General features: G+C 43.2%; 1 protein-coding gene across 1 annotated transcript in view; it reads right to left on the bottom strand.

Annotated features, from left to right (window-relative positions):
* The window catches only part of LOC118785794 (receptor tyrosine-protein kinase erbB-4-like), a 32,759-nt gene extending 9,863 nt beyond the window's left edge, over positions 1 to 22,896 (bottom strand). The window contains exons 1-10 of the mRNA XM_036540731.1: positions 22,887 to 22,896; positions 21,864 to 21,995; positions 17,919 to 17,984; positions 14,834 to 14,952; positions 13,653 to 13,794; positions 10,929 to 11,042; positions 10,373 to 10,499; positions 8,776 to 8,849; positions 6,688 to 6,778; positions 5,467 to 5,666 (exon numbers count right to left, since the gene is read on the bottom strand). Of these exons, the coding sequence (XP_036396624.1) occupies positions 5,467 to 5,666; positions 6,688 to 6,778; positions 8,776 to 8,849; positions 10,373 to 10,499; positions 10,929 to 11,042; positions 13,653 to 13,794; positions 14,834 to 14,952; positions 17,919 to 17,984; positions 21,864 to 21,995; positions 22,887 to 22,896 (1,075 nt within the window). The remainder of the gene's footprint in view (positions 1 to 5,466; positions 5,667 to 6,687; positions 6,779 to 8,775; positions 8,850 to 10,372; positions 10,500 to 10,928; positions 11,043 to 13,652; positions 13,795 to 14,833; positions 14,953 to 17,918; positions 17,985 to 21,863; positions 21,996 to 22,886) is intronic.
* Positions 22,897 to 24,220: the final 1,324 nt, after the last annotated feature.

Here is a 24,220-nt window from a genome sequence, read left to right as displayed (position 1 = left end):
CTACACTGAAGCTACCCCCAGAGAAATGTAGCAAGCTAAGCTACACCAACACGGCAAAAGAGGTTTACTACATCAGAAGCTACTTTTTTAATTTTTTTTTTTTTTAATTGAACCAACTTCATACCAAATCAATGCTGTCTCAGTTATCAATATAACTGTCAGTCAAACAGATACGCAGGTAAAAAAAAGTTCTGTTCAATTGTTTATCAAACAATAACCGGTGATCGTTACTCTCACTGCCCCAAAAACAATTTGGCAAAAATAAATAAATAAACAAACAAACATGTGCTCCACATAACAAAAAACTGTCGAGTTCAGTTAAACACATGTATTTGTCAAGGTAAGGCCTCTCCGTCCTCAGCGTTACAGGTTCCTTCTGCCATCTTTTTTCCAAGCTCGTATGTCTGTTAGGGATGTGCATCTCCATCACCGAGGCCGACGCGATACACATCTCGATGCATTGCCAAGATCCGACATTAAAGATACATACTGCTTGTATGCAACTACTAATGCCATACGATACGATTCTCCCCTACTGCGATGCAGTGCGATTCGACACGATTTGATTCAACACAATGCAATTCAACGCGATACGATGCTATGCAATTAAATACGGTACAGATAGTTTGATTTTATTTCTTTGATTCTTCTTAAGCAGACAGCAAATCATAAATTAACTAAAAAAGTGCCATTTTTTACTTCACATAGCCTATTTGTCTCTCTAGTGCTGCAACGCAGTAAGCATCTCATTTATGCTGTTTCTTTTTGACTTAAGTTAGTCGTGCTGCCTGTGTGCTTTATAGCGGCACGGCATATTTTACAAATTGCATGTGTCTTGTCAAATTGTCCATATCTCTTGAAAAATCCGCCAAACATTTGATTTCTAGTAACTCGGTGGAACGTGTGAGACTTTCTCCTCCACGATAATCTGTGACTCGCCCGGAAACGCCTCCAACTCGCGCGAGACTTGACCGATAGACTTGAATTAGCCACTGATAGTAGTGGAGATGGCAGAGCGCGCTTGTAAAACAGTTTAGAGAGGAGGAATTAATCTAAATATGAAATTATTGGTCACATTTTTAAATAATAAAGGCATAGTGCCTCTACTAATAATTATATATAAATAAATCGGATTTTACCGGGTTCATCCCAAATTGTATCCGGTGCACACTTTTTTAATCGGGGCAATCGCATCGTGAACTTTTATGCCTGTGCACCGATGCGAATCGGCGAATCTTACCATCCCTAACGTCTGTATTCTCTTACTCCCCTGTCGTAGACATCATCCCAAGGATTGGTACGTGATGTCATACCGAAGTGCTTCTGAGCTTCTGTGGTTACGTCTCTGTATGGCGGTGGTGTCACGTAGCCTACTGGTCCTTGTTTTATTTCAGACCGCAGCAGAAAGATCCAAAGAGGGTTCTGGAAAGATCCGCTGTGCTTGAGCTTCAGAAATGCTGGGGAAAATGTAGCTTGTGTCGCATTACTTGATCAAAGAAAAAGCTTCGCAACTAAAAAGCTGTTTGAGGAAACAGCGATGTTACCACCACGCTACTGAGAAATGTAGTTAAACTAGTAACGCCGCTACTGGCCAACACTGTTGGAAAAAGAGGTAGCCTAATGATTCTGAATGTGTCAGAACAACCGGCAAGGAAACTGAACATTTTAATTTATTTCAACACAGTATAACATAATACAACTTATGAACTTTTAACACCAACACAATAACTTATGAAACAAATGATAAATAAAAAAACAACTGAAGTTAAACATGCAGTAAGCTTTAGTTTCCCTAGTCCCCACGAACACTTGGATAAGCCTAATAGCGCATATGACAATATATTTGTTTAGCTGCATACAGCCTTAACTTTGCTATTCGTTAATGTTTATTAGGCCATTAATTATTAAGCATAATGGAACACCCCTTGCGCGTACGGCCACACCGTTGTGATTAGCCGTTTAGCGCGTAGCCTATGCTAAAACCGGTGCGATTAGAACACTAGACTGGAAAAATTCTAGGTAATTTTAGCTTTGAGGAAACAGTGCTTTAACGTTTAAAAAATATAGCAAATGCTAAGTGAAAACTATGAGAAGCTTAATAACGCTAATGAAAACATAACGAACCATGTAACGCAACAAGGCATAAAAATAAGTTACGTGCGAAAGGGATAATAACGTTAGGCTACTTAGGGGAGAGCCGGGACGAAAGTAACACTTTTCAGGCATTTTAAAAGATAAAGTTACAGACAGAAACTAATTGTCATTGTGATCAACAACTCACGTGTGTGTTCTATCAATACCAGGTGCTATTTTGTAAAAAATGTAAAACGACTTCGGTATAATAGCCTAATATAACAAGTAGGCTACAATTGTGCTCAGCTTCAATAAGTATAATTGTGTATCAAGAAGGATAATTGTGCTCAGCTTCAGCACTATCTGCATTGTATGACCTGTACACATCTTGCCCTTGTGCCTGTTTGCCTACTATATGCAATTTTGTACGTCGCTTTGGATAAAAGCGTCTGCTAAATGAATAAATGTAAATGTATAGGCTAGTTGTTACTGTAGAGGGACGAAAGAAACAACTGTTGCAATCGTCCCGACAATGACTGAGAAACTCTGACATGGCAAACTTCAGGATCTGTTAAAGTACTAATTAATCAGTCAAATGATCATGACCATGACACATGAAACAATAGACACAACTTGTGATTCAAAAAAAAAAAAAAGTACCGCTAGAGTGAATTTACTTTCCATAACTGAAAACAGCTTCTCGGGTAGGCCTATAACTCCGCTAAAGTATGATGTATCCACGCGATTTTTCGGGATTCTGGTAAGTGTTGCATGCTGTCAAGCATATCAGACTTGTATGGGCTTGGAGAAAATCGCCGTGTTACTTTCTTCCCGTGTTATTTTCGTACTGGCTCTCCCCTACATGTTTCAGATGACAAGTCATGTTTGAGGTCGACGAATGATAGGCGAATCTTTGCATGCAGAGTTTGCATGTCACCTTCTTGGGGTCGTCCTTTACATGCTCAAAATGATCCCACATTTTGGATGATGTCCTGCCCGACATAGTCTAATAACTTTAACGACAAGGCGCAGCTCCCAAATGGAGTTTGAGGGTTTTTTTTCTTCTGCAACTAACCGACCAATGAAAACTTGGTCGACTAAGATTCTTCTCATCGACTAACGTTTGGCCGACTATTAGGGGGCAGCCCTAGGAATAGGAGCCCTCTACCTGAATACAAACATGACTTAACTGAACCTACAGGCTACAGAGTCAGATGAAATGCTAACAGACTGACACTGATGCAACCTACTGGTGTACTGCCCCCTGGGACCAGGACTGCAAACCCACTCTGTGCCAAGATACATAAAAATACATATGCTGTGCTCTCACAGAATACAAGTTCATTTGTTTATTGACAGTTTATAAAGTATATGTCATAAATAGGAAGTTTTAATATATTTTGTAATTGTTCTAAATAATTATTAGGCCACTAATGAGGGGAGACAAGCCAAACACTTAGATACAACCTAATGATGGACCATAGAGGGCATGAGAGGGTGGGAGATGTTAGGTCTGCCTGTGAGAGCTTGTTTGGGGGCGTAACTTTGCAACCTCCTTTTTACACGCACAGCATGAAAATCCCACACCCCAATGCACTGTGAATGGAAGTGGTGCGCTGCTGGCTGCCCACCCTGCGAATCACCTGCCCAGATCAATCCAGGCACAGGTGATAGAGTTCCCTCTATCAATGATCGATCTAGTGGTGCTGAATCATTAAGGTGTGCTCCAAGTGCACCGGTGCGTTCAGCTGTCTCTCTGGCCGCCATAACCTTCTAATAACCTGCTAATAAGTTATATATTGGCTGGGAGGTATCATCTTTAACAACCTCAGCTGGTGATTACATGGGATAATCCTTCAGACCCCCAGAGACCAAGTACAACTTGTCGTTCATGACAGGTTTAGACTGTCCAGAGCCAGAATCACAACCACATTAGAATGATCAGAAATGTTGGTCTCCTGTCTCTCCTGAGTAAGAGACATGTTGTTGACCATGTGAGGCTGCTGATACACGATGTGATAATATTCACTGCTACATGCAAATGCCACCTTCTCAAACACTCTGAAATGTAAAACAATAGATCTTCCAATCCAGGCAGCAAACTGTTGCTGCCATTGATGTCACAATGGTGTGATTAGCGCTTCCACACGTACGGTCAAACCAGTGTGATTAGAACACTAGATTGGAAAAATTCTAGCTAACGTTAGCTTTGAGGAAACAGTGCTTTAACATTACAGTATAGTATAGCAAATGTGACAGTGAAAATTATGAGAAGCTTAATAATGAAAACATAATGTAAAGTAACACACACGCTACATAGCATAAAATAAGTCACGTACGAAAGGGTTGGAAAGTATCTGAAACAGATGTGGTTGTTCTTGCTTTAAAAGAATCTGGTCAAATGAACCCTGAGGGAACCCAAAGGCACCCTGAAATTTCTCACAGTTGTATGGATCTCTCTGTGGGGAGGAAAGAGGGGGTGGTAATGATCTTAACATGAGTGCAAACGCCCTTAGCAGGAGTCTGCCCTGCTCTGCTCTTTCCCCCACTGGGCCCAGTCAGGTGCAGAGACACGCTTGTGGTGGGTGGAGTCAATCTGCTGTCTGTTCTCAAAGCTGGGAGTCTGGGAGCTCCAGCTGCTCTCTGCAGGCATATCTCAGAGCTGCTCTGCTTACAGTGGTGAGGCTAATACAGACCCAGCCAACAGGGAACATGGCAGACACAACACTGACCTACGCTGGCACAACATCGACACTGAGCTCTCCTGGCTCAAAACCTGTTCTGAAACACTGAACTACTCTGGCACAATGTCAACCCAACAAATGTTGACCTTCCCTGGCCCAACACACCCAAAAGCATTGAGTTAGTCTGGCACAATGCCAACGAACACTGAGCTGCGCTAGCATAACAGTGGAATAAAAAGAACTGCTCTGGCCCAACAGCAGCCTGCAAACACTGTGCTACTCTGGCACAACACTTACAAACAACCACTGAGCTCCACAGGGCCAGCAATGGAACAAAAATGTTGAACTACACTGGGAAAGTGACCAAAAGATACTGAGCTATTTTGGTCAACCAAATGCCCACAATGAATTTAACAGACCCAAAACTGGCCAACAGGGAACTTAACTAATCTGGCCCAACACTCATTCACAAACCAGTAAGTGATCCATATTTATGAGAAATGTTAATCTGCAATCATGTGATATTTATGGACAATGGAAATCTGCAATCAACGCAACCTGTTTGGTTGAAGGATATCATTACTAAAGTGTAGGCTTTCAGTGTATGTGTAATCACAATGGGGGTTGAGGGTGGTGCTGGTGGGTTGTGACAGAAGTGAGGGGTGTATGGGGTAGTGATGGGTTGGGGGTGGAAGGGGTGAAGACTCACTGCACTCCCTGGGGTCGCGGTTGTTTCGGATCAGGACCTTCTGGCTGCTGGTGTGGAATAGGCTGGTCCAGTTGATGGTGTTGTAGTAGCAGAGCTGGCTGTTGTTTGTGATGTAGATGTTACCGGCACTGATCTCACTCAGAGACTGCAGCTGCAGTGAGGTGATCCACTGCTGCTTCAGGATCAGCAGGGAGATGCCACTGGGGGTGTGAGGGACCGGAGAAGTGAGGGGCAAAAGGGGCAGGGAATAAATGAGAACAACAGACAGAAGTTTGTGGTTGGGGGGGGGGGGGGTATGTTTGTAAAACTAAACTCAGCACTGTTACAGAAATGTCTCTGCAAACAAACACAGGGCTATTTGTTTTTAAGGACAACCTATCCCTTAGATCCGTCAAGATCAGTTAACACTGAACAGTTATTGAAACAGGTTCTACTCAAAGCAATACATGCTTTACTGTGCATCAAAGACACTCTTTCCAAAAACTCATTCATAAGACAAGCACAGTTTTTCTTTGTGGTGCTGAGCTGTGCATTTTCTCTCCCTGACTGAACAGTGGTTAAGATGGACACGTGGCGGTAATTACTATTAAGGCAGGTCATTTCCTGCTCAGGTAGACACTCCTGCACAAGGCTAAGCCACACTGTCAGGTACACAGTCCATTTCTCTCTTTCTGTAATGCTCTGGTTCACAAATTCTGAAACTACAGAGCTCAAATGAACCAAGCAACTGCGGTATCTCCAAGTTAACTGTCCATTTCTCTGATACCTTTCAACCGCTGTCTCTGTCTATTAACATGCCACTCCGTCTATCTCATTCAGGCTATCTATGTTTAGCTATCATTTCTGCCTGTCAATACAGGATGTCTTACCTATTTATATCTATTTCTGTCTGTTTGTATCTGTCCCTCTGTCCATGTATTGCTATCTCTAAACTGCCATCTACCTACCTCTGTCCTTATGGCTATTTATTGCTATTGACCTACTGAATTTATGGTTGCCATCTTACCATTTTGTTGAATTATGGGAAGGTGTCTAATATTAAAAAGCTTGTCTATAGCCAGAGTATTAATATTATACTGAACATGGTTCATAAATTTCAGATTTGAATATTTTCCTCTCCATATTCTAGGCTTAGACTTTTTAATTTTTAGATTTCTCACTGCTTGTAATTGACTCGAATCTCTGATTGGTTGCTTGATTGAGTGAATGTGAATGGCTTACCTGTAGAGGGACCTTCCGCCGATGGTGGCCAGATTTGAGAACACACTGAGATCTGTCATGTTCTCGGGCCAAGACTGGATATTCAGGAAGCCTGAGGTGAGGTAGAGATAAGTGGGAGGGGTGGGGTTAGGGCGGGTGAAGGGTAGGGTTAGGGTGACTATGTCACCTTTATATAGAGGTGACACAGTCATACTCATGATCACAGGACTGATACCCCCAGGAATCAGAGCAGCTGCCACACATACATACAGACAAACAGACAAACACACACACATATACACACACACGAACACAAGCGCGCGCACACGCACACATGGACACAAGCACACATATATACACAGACACACATAGTTCAATGAGCCACTTAATAAAGGAATAGTTCAAATACCTCCTTGCAGCAAAACAAGAAAAAAAATACAAATAAAAATTTAAATGGATGCTTTCAAAATGACTTTAACCTTGAAAAGTCCAAAAAGCCCATATTTGCAAGGACAAAATGATTTGCATTGCTAAAATGTGTTTACTTAGTGCTATTATTCATCAAATGCACTGCTTCAGGGCAATATGTTTTGGAGAGGGAGCAATATCACAAAAATGAAAGGAATGAATAATCTTAGCTGTGTGGTTTTCCTTCCGCTTGCTCTTATTTTCATGCACCATAACATGAGGTTGGATTAAAAAATAAACAGGTTTTAAAGCATGAGCACGAATATAACTTTTATAAGGCGGCTCTTCACTCCTTCCACCGCTTTGGTTTCCATTGTGAAGAGGACATGGAGATGCAATCTATTAGGGGGATTAGAGCTATAGTAGTCGAGTTTGAATTTAACAGCCCACGCATATCTTACACTGTGACTTGAGAGACTCATTGCAGCCACTACCCATGTGTCACACCCATCTGGGCAATGCGCAGCAGCCATTTTGAACCAGAATGCTGAGCACCAACTGGCACCAACTGAGGCTGTGCATGGGTTTGTTTAGCCACTTAAAGATTAGATTCTTTGTGCTAAAGCACATATCCCTTCACTGTTTCAGTAAATATCAAATTGCATGAAATTTAAAAAAGAACTAAAGAAAAACTGAGGCCACATATAAGAATTTCAAATGAAGATTTGACCCAATTTAGACAAACTGGTCCTGTCCAGGAATATAAAAATTGTGCTTACCACTAGTCAGTTATGGTCTGTCGGTCTGTGTTGGTTGTTCATAGCATCCTTCCTCCACCCCACCTCCCCCCTTTCTTTTCCCTGTTTATGTCCACGCAGGGGGTTAACAACCTTGGCCTGTGACTCCAAGCCAAATTAAGTACCGCTAACCATATTAAATGCAACCTTCATGCTTTGATTGTATGGAAATTCAAATCTACTGAAACTAGTCAGACCCTCTGCAAAGCAAAGCCATACAGCAGTAATTTAACATGCAGTGTTGGGCTTCATGTGGTAATGCCCTGGTCAGATATTAGTTTCTTATGGGCATGTGTCTGCCTGTCTGTCTGTCCACTCTGTACAGTCCTGGGGGTTACAGGGTTCAGACAGACACAGTGACAAATTCACTGCAAAATCCCTGTGGCCTCTGATGACCAGGCAAAATGAGTCAATATATCAACAACAACGACAACAACAAAAGCTGAATCCTGAGTCTCATTTGTAAATACTGCCTAGACTGACTTTGATCAGAACTCATTATTCATTTCCACGATCACTCTGAGCTGGAGTGTGGAAATGATTGCATAAACAACTGAAAGTGCGATTCAAGGGTGAAGAGAATGCATCTGTGTCATGGCCATGTTTGTATCTATTATAGTTACTATGGCATTATGGCACACACACTCACCTGATGTGATTTATATGTGGTAGCTTGCGTTGAATGTGCTATCTGCACATTTATCTGGGTATGTAATGACCTGGTTCAGGTTAGGTGTTGTGCTCAAGGGTACAAAGGTTGAGTCCAACTTGAGATGTGAAGCTGTAAACATCTGGTTACATGGCCAGATCTACAGCATGTAGCAGTGCCATTGTCCTTTCTCTCCCCCTTCTTCCCTCCCTTCTCTGTGAGGGGCGTGAAGGCACCGAAGTGACCATCTCTCACCTGTGATCTCTCTGACAGTGCGGAAGACGTTCAGCTTCTCTGGGTCTAGTGCCTTGATCCCATGATAAACATCTCTGAGGGAGAGAGAGCCTATGTATCAATACGGCATATACAGTATCTGACCCTACATATATATGCATTTGTACATGCATTTGAATTTGGGTTAACATTAGGCTTTGCAGTTGAATGTAAATGGCCAGTTACATTTCATATCACACATGACTGGTTTGGACACAGAGATTTGGTTTGTCCAACTACTAAAACATCATTAAAATTGAATATGAATTTGTTTAGTCCAAGTGTGAGTGAGAGAGAAAGGCAGACAGGGAGAGGTGGATGAATGGAAAGACAGAGAGACAGCAGGAGAGAGAGGGAAAGGGAGGGAAACAGAAACAGGCAGGGGAGGTTGGGGGTAAAATCAATAGCTCCTTCACTTGCAGGCCCTGGTGCTGGATGACCTGTGTATTGGTTAATGGGAATTGACTGGTTGTTTGCACTGCAGTGGATGGCTCCAGCTCTTGAGAGACACTACAGGGTGGTCATATTAATAGTCTCACACCCAGACTTCTCTCTCCAGGGCATCCAGGTGTGGCTAACGTCATTTTCCACTGACTAAAAGAGAGGAGGTCCCTGCTGTTCATGCACCACCTTACACACAATATTTCCTCAACTCTTTCCTCATCATGCTCCTATAAAGGCAGTGTCTCTCCTGATTTGATTACACACACATTACACACACACACACACACACACACACACACACACACACACACACACACACACACACACACACACACACAGCTACAGACAGACAGACACACACACACACACACATACATTTACCTTACGTTTACATTTTTTTCATTTGGCTGATGCTTTTTTCCAAAGCAATTTACAAGTGAGGCAGAGTACAACACAAGCAAAGCCATATAAGGAGTCAACAATATTAGAAGCACTGCTTGACCACCTTTCAATAGTTTTCCAGACAAGGTACAAGCTAGTTGGTAGAGACACAAGTGTATTAAACCCTAAAATATTAACATTTTTTTCATTTTTTTAAAAACAAAAACAAAGTTTAGGACATAAGGAATTGCTTTAGATGGTAATTTTTCAGGTGATCAGGTAAGCGCAGAAGAGCTGTGTCTTCAGATGTTTCCTGAAGATGGTGAGGGACTCAGCAGAATGGATGAAGTGTGGTTGTTTATTCCACCATCGGGGGACAACGGTGGGGAAAGTTCTGGTGATTTTGTGCCGCGAGAGGACAACAAACACACACCCATGCATACACGCACACGCACACACTCACACACACACACACACACACTCTCACACACAAAGCCAAGCTGCAGTTTCTGTCTAGTCCTGAGGTAGACATCACACAGATACACTGACACACACACACACACACACACACACACAGACTCACATTCACAGTCTGTTCCTGAATGTGCAGTAGCTACCCTGTTGACAGAACAGGAAATGCTGGGAAACTCACACACTGCTGACAGGCATTAGTCATGCAACAGGTATACTACACAGAAGATGGCAAGAGAAACAGGGGAGGTGTTAATAAACCATGGGGAGGCATGCCTCTCACCCTTTGATTCCAGTGATGAGGAACACGAGGTTGCCGTTGATCTTGGTGCAGTTGATGAACCTGTCGATGTTGCTGGAGTCCACGGTCTGAGCCGCCTGCAGGTTGCCTGTGCCTATCCCATCACATGCTGAAACACAGGGCAGGAGTCTGAGCCAGGGGTGGGGCTGTGGCCAAACAGGGTGGGATTAAGGAGGGGGTTGTGGTGGACTGATGGGGGTCTGAGGAGTTGTGGTGGTGTAGAAGCTTAGAGATACCTTCATGACAAATGGTCCTCTGTGAGTGGGTTAATGTCAGGGTGAGGATGGAGAGGGGTGTGGAAGATGGGGTTGTTGTGAAGCAGGAGTGGGGTCAGGACAGTTCTGGAGTAAAAACAGGGACATCATCATGGCATCATTTTATACTGGAGGATAGTCTGTGTCAGAGTAAGGACAGAGTTTTGGTAGAATAGAGATGAGGATGGGGGTGGGGTTTGAGAATACCTTTTTAACAGACATTGCACACAAGGGTGGATTTGGGATGGAGTATAGGTGGAGCATGGGTGGTGTTTATGCAGCACCTTTCGGACATATGTCGGTGCAGGGGATGCACATCTTCACTCGATTTTCCTCAACCTCCATCTTGTTGCTGGGACAGGCGCGTACACAGGAGCTGTGGTCCACCACAAAATTGTCTGAAAGCATCAACACGTCTGCGTATTATAGACTGGATTACATTACACAATCATCTGTCTGGGGTGACACCTATAAAGATTAGTGCCTTGGCCTCAGGACCCACACCTGAAGGTCGCCACTGCTGAAGGTACACCAGGGGACATCAGTATGGTACCTTTAGAATGGCACTTGGCTGGAATGAATCCCAAAATACCAAGCTTTCTAAGTAGGTCACAGTGAAAGTGTAAACTGCCCCCATTTTGAACATCTCTGAATGAGAGCATCTGCTAAATGAATGCATAATGTCATGTAATATTCATTCAGCCAATCAGTGCTTTGTTGTTGTTGTTTTTTTACAGCAGCACTAAGGGCAAAGCACCTGCTACCACACTTTGCTTAATAATACCACACACACCACAACCAAACCCAGTTCCTGCCCACTCGCATCATGCTTTTCTACAGGCTGTGGCTACAGCACAGCCTGACATGTGCCATGAAGCTATATTCATAAAAACTAATTCCCTTTTTTGTCTGTTTCACGATCTTCCTAATCTTCCCTGTATGTCACGGTCTTTGTAATAAACATCATCTTGTATTGAAGCTAAAGAAAGCCCTGCGGTTCCTTCAGATATGTACAGCACACCCACTCCTTCTGGATGTTTGAACCAATGAGAATAAGGGAGCATGGTGCAGGCAGTGCATTGCAATGTGGGCTTTTTAAAGCAATGCTGGAAGTGGTATTTTAATCTTTGAAAGAATGACAGGCCAAGCACACAGATCTGAGTTCACACAATATCTTGATTGTTGATTATGGGTTATTGGCCTCAAAGTTGCAGCCTTCAATATCAGCAAAAAGAAACAATACTTATGAGAATAACGTCTACCAACTTTCCCATATAATCATAAAAATTCACCAATGGCATGAGAAGACTTACTGATGTGGCCTACAGCACTAAGGGAAACTGTGACTATGCCACTCTCAATTATAAGGGAGAGAGAGCCCTAACACTCAAGGTTTCGGTCCCCCAGCAAATTCTTTACCAATATAAATAGATGAATACAACTACTTTCATCGAGACTTATTTATTTTCAGGCAGCTTAGTAAAATCATAAAAAAATAAAGAAAACAAGAAAACAATAACCCAATTTTGCCCAAGGGCTATAGGGATGACGCACAATATTCACAGGGCAAAACGCGCTACCAGCAACGGGCAAAGCCCAATAAGTTAGGCAGGATAGTAACTGTAAATGTTAATTAATAAATAACATTTCATCTGCTCAGTCTTCAGGGAAAACTAGTCATACTTATTGTGCAAATAACAATGACGCCGGATAATAAGTTATTAAATAACAATGAATATTACACAACAGTAGGAACCATGAGTCCGTCACTGGCTACACACTCTAAATAAATAAGACACCATGGATCACAAACAGGGATACAATACAAATACCATTAAATAACCAGAAGATTTGGACTGTGCAAATTGCAAGCAAAACCTTGAATTCACCCAAGGGGTAGTATTCAAACAATAGTATAAGTGTAACCTACAGATCAATTCTTCACTCCAGCCAACAGAGCACACCACACAGCAAAGTGAGTCCTGAAAATCAATAAAGAAAATAAAGAATAAAAAAAGGGGAAACAAACACAAAACAAAAGATATCGTCACACAAAAAAAAAAACGTGACAAACCAATATCAAAATCCACCACACACGCACGCACACACACACACACGTGATCTAATTGTACTACAAAGATAATACTGTGGCTGGTTAGCAGAGAAGAACTATAACTTATACCGCAGTTAAGGATTGCACTTTGCCCATATGGCCACTGGCTATTGCCGACTATATTGCACCGCCCGGAGAAATAAATATTAAATAAAAGTATTGCATTGGCCCGATACCATACACTGCTACCGCAATCCCACACGGCTGTGCTTCCTACACAAGCAGTACCACGTTGGCATAAATACTAGCTCTCAAGGCCTGCCCTGCACCAGGAACAACTATTGTGCACCAATGCGAGACAAACATGGAGGAAAAAATAAAAAAAAACGAGGCTATGGGAAAAACAGTGGTGCCCCCCTCTACGTCGTACAACGCCGAGCAACGGCCTGGAAGTTCCTTCCGTTTGCTCCACTCAGCAAACAATCTCTTCACGTTTTAGTCACAACCCCACGAATGATCCGGGAGAAAAATCCAAACGCCAGCAATCCAGTGCCCACAGACAAACAGACAGCGTCTCAAAAAATGTGCGATACAGACGTGACGTTATATCCGCCAGGTGGCCACCTATTAGCCTATCCCTGATCCCGCTGGGTCCCAAAGCCTGCCATCAGATTGTACCGGGGCAAAGGGGGAGGAAATGGCTATCATGTCAACATAAAAAGCTCTAAATGCTCCTATCGGTTACACTGAGATATGGGTCTGTGTGTGCATACTTGTGCCTGAACACAGCATGTGTGCATGTCTATGTGTGTGTATATGCATTCGGGTGTGATTGGGTGGGTGTGTGTGTGTGCGTGTGCATTTGTATACCTGTGTGTTTGTGCACCTATGTGCATGTAAGACTGTGTGTACGTGCGTATCTGTGTGCCTTCATGCATGTGTTGGCCATTCTTACGTGGGCACTTCTTGACGCAGAAGGCTCCGTAGGTATACTTGGCTTTGGGGTTGTGCTCCAGCTGGAAGGTGGTGGGGTTGTAGACAAAGGGCTGAGGGCACTGAGTCACGCATGCCCCGCTGTCATTGAAGTTGGTGCAGGCCTGCAGGTACAGGGTTAACAGGCACAATGCCATCTTGGTAAGGGAGTGCTGTCCTACCATTATGGTGTCTGGACAAAACTATGCTCACAATAGCCTGAAAAAAAAACACTTAATGCTGATCTACAGTATGTGACAATAAAAACCCCCAAAAGTGTTCAGTTGGACTCAAAGTGATAAATATTTAGTAAAAAGCAGCCATCTTTGACTCTTGACTTATTGTGGGCTTTGTATACCTCACAAGCACTTTCTATAAGATTCATTTTAACACAATTATTGATTTTTCCAGAACGCTTAGAATTCATTTCAAAATCAATTTAGCTTCAAATGTTAAGTGCTAATTGTAAGGTAAACTACTCCTTTTATTTACAGCTCTAGGTACCCTCTTGGTGGACCCAGTCATGCTCTGCTGTATTACAGTAGACTGGATAGACCTCATCTGTATGAATGGGAGATCACCTGATTTTACGCTGTACAATTATTTGCCTGCTATCAGCTAAAACCAAGGAAAACACTACCATTTTAATTATGTCTTTACAACTGAAAATCACAGTTTCTTCTTTGTTTACAGCTTCCAGTCTCTAATTAAACTGGAAGATCAATAGATCCTAACTGTAAAGCGGGCAGGGCTGAACTTCACACCAGTACAAAGCCATCACGGATGCTGCAAAAGCCCACAGAGCTCCACGGGCCTTGGTTTGTTTTCAACACTGCATTGTGAGAGAAAATGAGATTTTAATGGTCTCCTCTGACACAGAGGACACTATCCATTACATAGCTTTAATTTCTGTGATGCCATGGACAGGTTTGTTACATTCCAATGCAGGATTGAAGGTGCAGGATGAAAAAGATGCATGCCTCTGAATTTTCACTGCTCTGGATTTGGAGTCACAGTCATGAATTATCTGTAGCATTGCTGTTGTCATAGCAATGGCGATCTGGAAAGGGTGGTGAGGAGAGTTGTTGAGGGTGTGTGTAGGGTGAGTATGAGTGAGGGGCTTCGTGTGTAGGGTGTGTGTGGGGTGCATAGGGGGTGACGTACAAAGCAGTCAGTGTCTTTGGGCCCGGAGCACCCTCCCGCACACTCCCGGTGGCAGCAGTCACTGACGTAGGGGCCGAAACAGCGGCCGTCACACTGCTCAGCACACACAGTCTTTGTTACTGTAGGGGGAGAGAGAGAGAGAGAGAGAGAGAGAGAGAGAGAGAGAGAGAGAGAAAGGACATTATCATATTTTCCTCTGTAGACACTCCAAGGGGCCAGGCTTCACCAACACATCCTCTGTCAGTGTCATCCCTACACACTGCATTTATCACCACTGACAAACACACTGACCATGGCCCCATCTCTATTACTCACAGGCTCAAGGTGTTAAAAGCTGCTGCACATTTCATTCCAGGCACTCCTCTCATCTGACGAGCTTGAAAGTCTGCACCATTTACAATGTCTTTTAAATACACCACTGAGGAAAGGACAGAAGATGGTAATATTTTATTATATGTATCTGTCATATGATGTTATTAATATTCTATAAATAGTCACAGAAGCTGTAGGCTAGAAGTTCTTCAGCTCATTCGGAATGAATCTTCTGCAGCAGCCAAGCTCTTCAGCCGGGACCATGTGACTCAGTGCAGCTGTCCGCTTCCTGCTTCCTGCCTGTCTGTGACAGCGTGATTAAGACTGCCGTCATGTGAGCAGGCCCTATGTTTCCGATTTTCCCATCCCTGGTCCTGCCCTTAATGCTAATATCCCGCCATATGGCTGGCTGCGTGGGGTCGTCTCACAGATGGCGGGTACATCTTAGTGTACGCACTGAGCTCGGGAGAGCAGCCCGGCACACTGTTTGCAGAGACCAGAGCAGGAGAGGAAGGTCCCATCTGGCTGTTAGTCAATCAGTGAATGGAGAGTGGGGATCACTGACTTCTGTAGGGGGTTGGAACCGCCATGGCCTTTTTTCTGGGGAAAACAAACCATTTTGATTGGCTGAAGCATAAAAAATGAACACAGCATGGCAGCTTCACGCAATATGTACACGCATCACAAGTCTCACAAGTCTTTTCCGTGAAAATCTCACGGAAACGTGATGTGAGTGAACACATCACGTAATGAGAGGGCCACTGCAGATTCAGGGGAGTTAAGTCATGTCACTAGTTTTGACATAGGGCAGTGTTTCTCAATCCTACTCCTGGAGCCCCCCTGTCCTGCATATCTTTTATCTGTCCTTGCTCCAAACATGCTTTTGATTAAATCAGGTGTGCTCAGCTAATCAAATTGCCATGATGAGTTCAGTCAGGAAGTTAGAACAGGGAAAGATGGAAAATGTGCGGAGCAGGGGGGCCCCAGGAGCAGGACTGAGAATCAGTGACATAGGGGAACTGTTTTCTGTGTCACCACCTCGGCATCAATTTCGGAGCCATATGGTGCTGTCCAATGGTTGCTGATGCTGCCATATAAAGTTATAGAGCACTTGCTGTAACTACAGGACACACAAAGTCAACAACTGTTTCTATCAAGTTGCCCGGCTAGTTCCTTCTACTTATTATGCTAACATTGTACTGGTGGCCCATTTTCCACCCCACGTGTATATTTAGCTTGGCACTCATGCCTTTTGGATTGCGTCTTTATCAAAGCTGGTTTTGCTGGCATGTAATATTAGAGATTGGTTATTTCTCATTGGTATTCAGCTTTTCATAGGTTGCTGGCAGGCCAGCTCTCTTCCTGAGTTAGAATGCTGAACAAGAATCAGTGAAAATGCAAACACAGCTCCATATGCAGGAGCGCAGGGGTGGCCAACTTGACCCAGGCTAAGAGCCATCACTTCTCATTATCACTGTCACAGTGCCACTGCTGGTCATTTATTGATGAATCTGCGTATTAATTTGCAATTGAAATCTGTTTTATTGTACACTTGATATGAGGGAGTCGGAGGTAGAATGGCTGGTTTGCTCAACATACATCGCAGTTCTGCTGGTTCTATGCCTCTACAACCTTCCTAGACAAACTTACACAATGCCTATGCTGTAATATACAGACAATCACACAGACAATCTATAATGTTATATGCCAAATTTCAAGGCACGCATTTCAAGGCCATATTTCATCAACAATCATGTCAAACTTATAGAAAAACAGCATGCCCCATACTGTTGATTTCACTCTTTACAGTATCACATTCCAAATAATATAAACAAGACCTGACAGCAGAACCCTGAGACTAACACAACAGAGGGAGGGGAGGAGGAGAGTAGAGAGGAACAGAGGACGGTGGGGGGATAGAGAGGGAGCAGGCAATGAATGAGATGACTGTAAGGAGGATATTTCTTGACATGTGCCATACACAGTCTGTATTTGATTACTCACATTAGCTTTGTACATAAATCCTTAATAAATTTTGTTCATCCAATTTCATACTGTCTGACAGAGGCAAGGAGTTGGACAGAAAGTGGCTGTAATGAAACTGAGAGATGAATGCATCATATTTTTCTTTTTTCCCACGAGGCCATGGGGCCAGCTGTAATTATGCTTTGAATGCTGAAGTGCACTTCTGTGCAGCCAGAGGCAAGCGGCAGAGAGACTGCCCCTTCTGGATTGTGAGCCCTGATTCACCTCTTCCAAACGGCAGCTGAGTCTGGAGCCTATCACTAACAGTGCACATCTCTGCTGATAGGAGAGGAGGAGGTGAGATCACTGGTGATCACTAAGGGGATCTGCCCAATCCATGTCCTCTTCCTTTGGGCCATGCCCTTGGTGTGCCATGCCTCAGCACACCCCACCCCACCCTGACCCAACCAATGCCTAAGGACAAATTAGTTTAATTAGGGAAAAGACCTGAGATAAAGAATAAATAGAATGCAGATAAGATGCTTCTGTAGTTGCTTATAATGGGAATACATAATGGAATAATCTGATATATTTTACCAGCAACATTCTAGGAACTTTATCGTTGTCTTTTGTGTTAAGGTCTATGGTCCCCTCATCGCGCAGAGTAATGTGAGAAGGGCTGCAGGAATGGTGCAGCTTCTGGACACAGTACAGTAGAGAATTGTAGGATGTGCTTGATGCTTTCGTATAGGCCTCACTGTGAAGCCTCAGGGCAGAGTAATGGGAATACCCATAGCACAATACTCACAGCTCTGGCATTCATCCTCCTGGGGACCCCAGCAGCGTCCATTACAGGACCGGTGGCAGCGCCCACCTGTGATTGGAGAGGGTACCTCATCAGACCTTCTACACCCTGTACATGAAAAACAGCTGTATTGTATTGTATCAGCATAGGGCCACTGTAAACACCCCTGTGACCTGGCCAAAGCAAATTTCCCTGGGGAGTGAATAGAGGTGATTGGGAGAGATATCTGGCTGGTCTGTCTGCACAGGAGCTACAGTCATGCCACAGAGCCCCTGTCATGTTGGCATGAAGTCCAAACCATTAGCTTTTGATCTAACTAGATCTCACAGGACTAGATCGAACTCTCCACAGGTCTTGTACCCCCTTCCCTCAGCTAAAAGTTCCCTTCCATTTCTGTCACAATCATCAACAAGAGACTCTGCCCTCAGGGTCTGCTAACAGGGGCAGCAGAACAAACAATTAAAAATGCAAAATAAGTTTTGAAAATTGCTCATCCGCTCACTCACATCCACAGTTTATATTAAAATATGCAACAAATTGAATACTTTATTCATTTCAATGGTGTAAAGAATTGACATCAACGCAGTATTACTCATAATTGCTTGGCAAAGATTAAGTGTTGGTTGCCATCACACTACTCTACAGACTGCATCAAAAAAAAGAAAACAACAACAACAAAACAGCACTGCCACAATGTGTTTAACAATCTTCTGCTCTTCTCTATATTATGCTGTATTTCCCTATGGAAATTAGGACAGGTGCTCATTAATGTGACAGGCTTTAGTCACTTTATCAAATGTCTACTGGCAACATCATCCACAATGATGTGTATTTCATGGTACCAGCCTACTTTCCCCCCTGGCTTTAAGGCCAGGCTTGTGTCTCAGTGGGTTTTTGCTGGCATGTGCTGTCACTGTGTTTACATTGACTGTCAGTCCATTTTACCAGCTATGGAAGGTGGGCGCATCACACTTAGCTTTACTTATCAGCCATGTGTCAGGCCTGACATCATGTCCTGTCACAACTGAGCCCTAAACTGAGATAATGTATGACAGAGGCTTGAGCAAATCACAAGCAGCGGGTGATTTACCCACTCATGCAGCACACATAGGTATATTACATTACATAAGGGATCAGTTAGTGAGAGGCAACCCTGCTCTCTACCATCAGAGGTGGTCCATGCATATTTATCTCACTAATAAAAACAGTTGTACATCCTCTGCTCAGCTTCAGTTTTAAGATATTTCTGTTTAAAGACAAAACTGTAATGACTTAGCATGAATAGCTTCTTCATATTTCTCATTACCATATGCTTCAATTCAAACTGTGCCGCAATATCGCTAACAGAGCTAAATGTCTCCAAAGCTGCACACTTATTGGTAGAGTAGTATTACTTCACTGCCTAAAATGAGCTTGATGTATTGTATAAAGCTTGATGTGCTAATATAATGTTTTAACATGCTTTATAATTGATCCATGTAAATAGATTTCCAATTTTTGCCAATTTTTGTCAAATGTTTTGTAGCTTGGCCACTGCAAAGCTCTCAGTTGCAAAATGGCCACTGCAAAGCTCTCAGTTTGAGAGCAAACGGTAGCAAACTGATGAAAAACATGATTGATTGGGTCAAATTTGAGAGGGGAAGCACAATGAGAAAAGGGTTTGATAGCACTGTCATACACATCTCTTCCCTCCTCTGTTTTCAATGACTCCCAAGAGGGTTTGAGACAAGACTTCCGAGGTACAGAGGAAGAGACACTTGGCATGGGGATCACATTGTGACCAATAGGCAAATAGAACATCCTGTGCCCCGACTCATATTTTCTTGTCTTTTTTGCAACACGGAGATCAAAGGACAAGCCCAGTAATATAAGGTAAGGCCGTTTCAAGGTCCTCTTTGTCAACATTGAGCATAATAGGTGAAAGCTGCATCACTGTAAGCTATACCCGACCCTGAATAAAGGTTCAATGTAGCATCCTTTGTGATTTATTAGGGGGGGGGGGGGGGGGGTGTCACTGGAGGGGTAATATTTGATGGGACTGGAATAGCCTGTAGTTATAGCACATTTCTCCTCTAAGATGTGGGGTCCAGTTAGATGACAGAGGCAGAGGACAGATAAAGCAAGTGCCTGGGGTGCAGACCAGTTTCAGATGCGCTGAACCAGACGGTTCCATCAGCTTGAGTAAGCTTTAATTGTCACACAGCAATAACACAGGGCCATAATCATGCCATTAAGCCAAACCACCCCCAACATGGACTCTCATTGACCCTCAAAGAGCCTTTTACAGGGTTGTAAAGTTTAACGCCCTTTTGAAAGTTTTTGAGTTTGAGAAACTTTGGGACAGGCGAATCAAAGGTGGATGGTTTTGCATTACTCCTGCGCAGACACATAAACACTTCTGAGTGAACTGCTGTCAGGAGGAAAAGCTTCCTGGCAACACGTTTGAATTTCAGGCATGAAGGTAAGCTTGTGAGAGGGAAGGACAGGGACTACCCTGAAGTGATTCAAAGAGAAATGCAGCCATGTGCAGGAGATTCCAAAGATGGAGGTTCTTTCATTGGGTTTCAAATGAGACACGTTGGAGGCATGGCAGCAGCTGAGTGATAGTCCATTGAGCCTTTTTTCTAATCCATGACAGAAATTTGGATCAAAGCCTTTGAGCCACACTCAACCAGAATGGATCACAGGGCTGCATCTATGCCTCTGTCTTCACCAATAAAACCGATCCCCTGATCTTGTGTCTGTTGTTTGGAGCCTGGACATCAGAAGCAATTGCACACTCTTTCACACCTTTTGAGGATGTCTTCCTCAGGACTAGAGAAAAAGTGCAGCTGGGTTTTATTGTGAAAGGTTGTGTGTGTGTGTGTGTGTAAATGAGTACATGTGTGTATGTTTGCATATCTGTGTGTATGTGTTTGTGGGTGAATGCGCGTGCGTGTGTGTATGTGTGTGTCTGTGTGTGTGTGCGTGTGCGTGTGCGTGTGTGTTCTGAGCATGTCTCCCAGAGGTGGGCTGCTCCAACCTCACTGTGCCCCACAGCTACCTGCCAGGTGTGTCATGGATACATGGCTTGCTAATGAGGCCTGGTTAATTACCCCCCTACTGAACATGCACTATATTGTTCTGTCCTGTTCACAGCTATTCTAGGGCTCAGGACACCATGTCCCCCTACTTCACAACCTTTCTTAAGGACCAGAGGAGTGGGGTGGAGTGGGGGGGAGGGGTGAGAGCAGACCTGCACTTACAAATATTATACCCACCTCACATACTCATTTAACCAACACTGACAGTGCCAGATTTCCCTCCACCCTGTGCTTAGTGAGGTAGCCAGTCTTTTCTGATTTTCTGATGAAGGCTGCCCATATACCCTGTGTTAAATGTTTTTGCGTAGTGTATTTTGGTAAACACATTAGTGTAGATGCATGCATTTCAATTAATTTATTGGACTAATTAAGGCTGGGGAGCTGTCCGATAAGACCAGTGAGTGCGACGGAGTTGGCTGTCCTAAGCTGGATCATCAGCTTATCTGAAGATGCGCACATGCACTGCCTCCCCCGACCTCATCTGACAATCTGTGTAAACATCTGTCTCTCGCTTGTCTCCCTCACCCTTCAAGACTCCTCTCTCCCCTCTCATCCTCAGATACTTTTAAATGAAGCATCAACCTTCCTGCTGTTTTCTGTGGCAGAGAATAGCTCCCTTTGATAGCTTTTTTGTTACACCTACCTTATTGTCATGCCTTACTGTTATTTTAAAGAAAAAAAGAGGCTTAAGACCTATGTTTTACCAGCCTGGACACTCCTTGCTCATCTTGAGGTCAGACAAGGACTTATCAAGACAGGCAAAGGCAAATGGAAAATGGTAAAAGGAAACTGACAAAATTGTTCCCCAATGCAATTATTGGTTGTAATGGTGGTGGTAGTGTGGGTATGGTGGGGTGGCACTCACATCCAGTACTACCATTGGTGGGCACCACCAGAAGCTCTGAGTGGGAGTTCTTGACAATGTCCTGCCAGTGGATGGTGTCTGCATGGCACAGGAACTTATTCTGGTCCACATAGACGCCTCCATTCAGGATCTCTGGTGTGAGGAAGACAGAAAAGGAAATGTCAGATCTGACCATATATACCCCACAATGCACCCTGTTCACAGCACATGGCACAACACTCTGAACAAGCTGGAATTAGTGAAAAGGTGACCACCATTCAATGAGGAATATCACTTTCCTAAAGATCTCCATCTAACAGTAGATTCTTGTTCTTCACAAGGACACCGAGACCCTTCATTGCATTACATTTCAGTGCCTTATATTACTATGCCTTCACTTCTCTGTGTTTGGAACACCATCCCACAATCCTTTGTATATAAGCATTCTGCTGCTAAAAAGGAGAGCTTTACCTGGAGTAGCCTGAAAGCAACATTTCCTTTCATACTATATGGAGGGCTGAACCATTCTATGGGACTTCATTTTCACCCAGCTCCTCAGCACTTGATCGATCCAAACACTACCATAACTGAGGTGTTTATTTATCCAGCCCTTCTAACTATTCTGAAAAGGTTAGTGGTTTTTAAGAGATGGACACCCTATTCCTGTCACCCCCTCCCAGCAATTGGTCAGTGTCCCTACATAATACTATCGCTGTCCTAATCCCCAGATATGAAAAAATGAATTGTTAGTTCACTAAATTACTTTCCCCTAGAGCTGGCTCTGATCTGACTGACTGTGTGTATTATTCATGCAGTAGGGTTCATGCAGTATAGGGGCAGCAAAACATTTCTGGCATAATCTAGAGATTAATAACAATAATAGCAACAACAAAGTTCTCAGATTAAAACATTCATTTTCAAGATTTAAACCAACAACTGTGGCACTAAACAATGGTGAATTAACATCTAAGATGGAACATGGTCATGAAGTCAAAAAGAGGTCATGGGATCTGTGGAAACCAACTTTATCCTAAATAAGAGTACCATGTTTCATCGTGAAACAGAGCTCAAGTGGAATTTGTTTTAATTAATCCTGACTCAGAAAAATAGAAGAGCCGGCAGTTTTAAAATAGTAACTGAGCTGAAAGACTCTCCTTCCCTGTCCAGAAGCAGATTAAAAATGTAGGGGCCAGTGGAGACAAAATCCAACCAAAGGGCTAGTAGAAGAAACTAATTGTCCCACAAAAACCTGATTAAATTGCTGCTCCATGGATGATTGGAAATGTTGTTGTATTAGTCATTGCCTCTATATAACGTCTAGACCTGCCTGTCATCATAAATTAATCTAATATCTACACACCTGTGCTAGTTCACACAAGAATGTTGAGCACACTGTTGCCATATATATATATATATATATATATATATATATATATATACACACAGAGACTCATTTCATAAATTTCTCCATCCACTGAGTAGCAACCTGCTTAGCGGATATCTTTAACATCACCTCCCTGCAAAGCTGGGTGTTCTTCTTATGCAGAGTGCACATGATAAGTGACTTAAGGACACTCTAGTACAGTGTGTGGAGAGGGGAAGCTGGTATAGTGAATGCAATTAAACTGACTCCAGATCAGCTGTGTGCTCCATCCAAGACTTCGGTGTGATGACAGCCTTCTGACAAACTGAAGCGTAACAGCTTGTTATTAAACACACTGTTGCCATCATATTTATTCTGCATTTTACTCTTCATGATGTGAACACTGTTGTAACCTGAGGAACATGTGAACATGTGAACTCAGCCAAAAACAATCACATGTGTGCAAACACACATACACACACACACACACACACACACACACACACACACACACACACACACATACACACACACACATACACAAACGGTCAATGAAGTCTAACTTCTTGGGGACTTCCGAGAATGATTTGGTAATTAGAGCAAGACTTTATCATCCAGAGCTAGCTTAAAGTGGTAATTAACAGTCAGGCTCTATGCAGTCATATTTAAGAATGCCCAGAAGGCCATACCTTCCAAAATATTAATTAGGCAGTGGGAGACCAAACAATAACAAAGATCCAACACACTTGGAATGTGAAGTTTAATACACTTAGCTAAATGAGCTGGGGGAGTCTTGCCCTCCAAGCAAGATGAGATTCACATGAGGAATTTCAATGAACCACCGATAAGGCCAATGTGTTGGGTAGCGACATGCTTCAGTTGAGTACAGGATTATGGGAGAGAATGAAGAGACATAAGTGCAGGAAAGAAGTTACCAAGAGCACAAGTGATGTACAACACAGCAGAATGGTTATATCATAATATACAAATCCAAGAATGCAAGCACTGCCATGTA

The sequence above is a fragment of the Megalops cyprinoides genome, chromosome 11, assembly GCF_013368585.1.
Source record: "Megalops cyprinoides isolate fMegCyp1 chromosome 11, fMegCyp1.pri, whole genome shotgun sequence".
NCBI classification, from domain to species: Eukaryota; Metazoa; Chordata; class Actinopteri; order Elopiformes; family Megalopidae; genus Megalops; species Megalops cyprinoides.
Note: the sequence above shows the minus strand (reverse complement) of the source record. Positions and strands in the feature narration are given on the sequence as shown.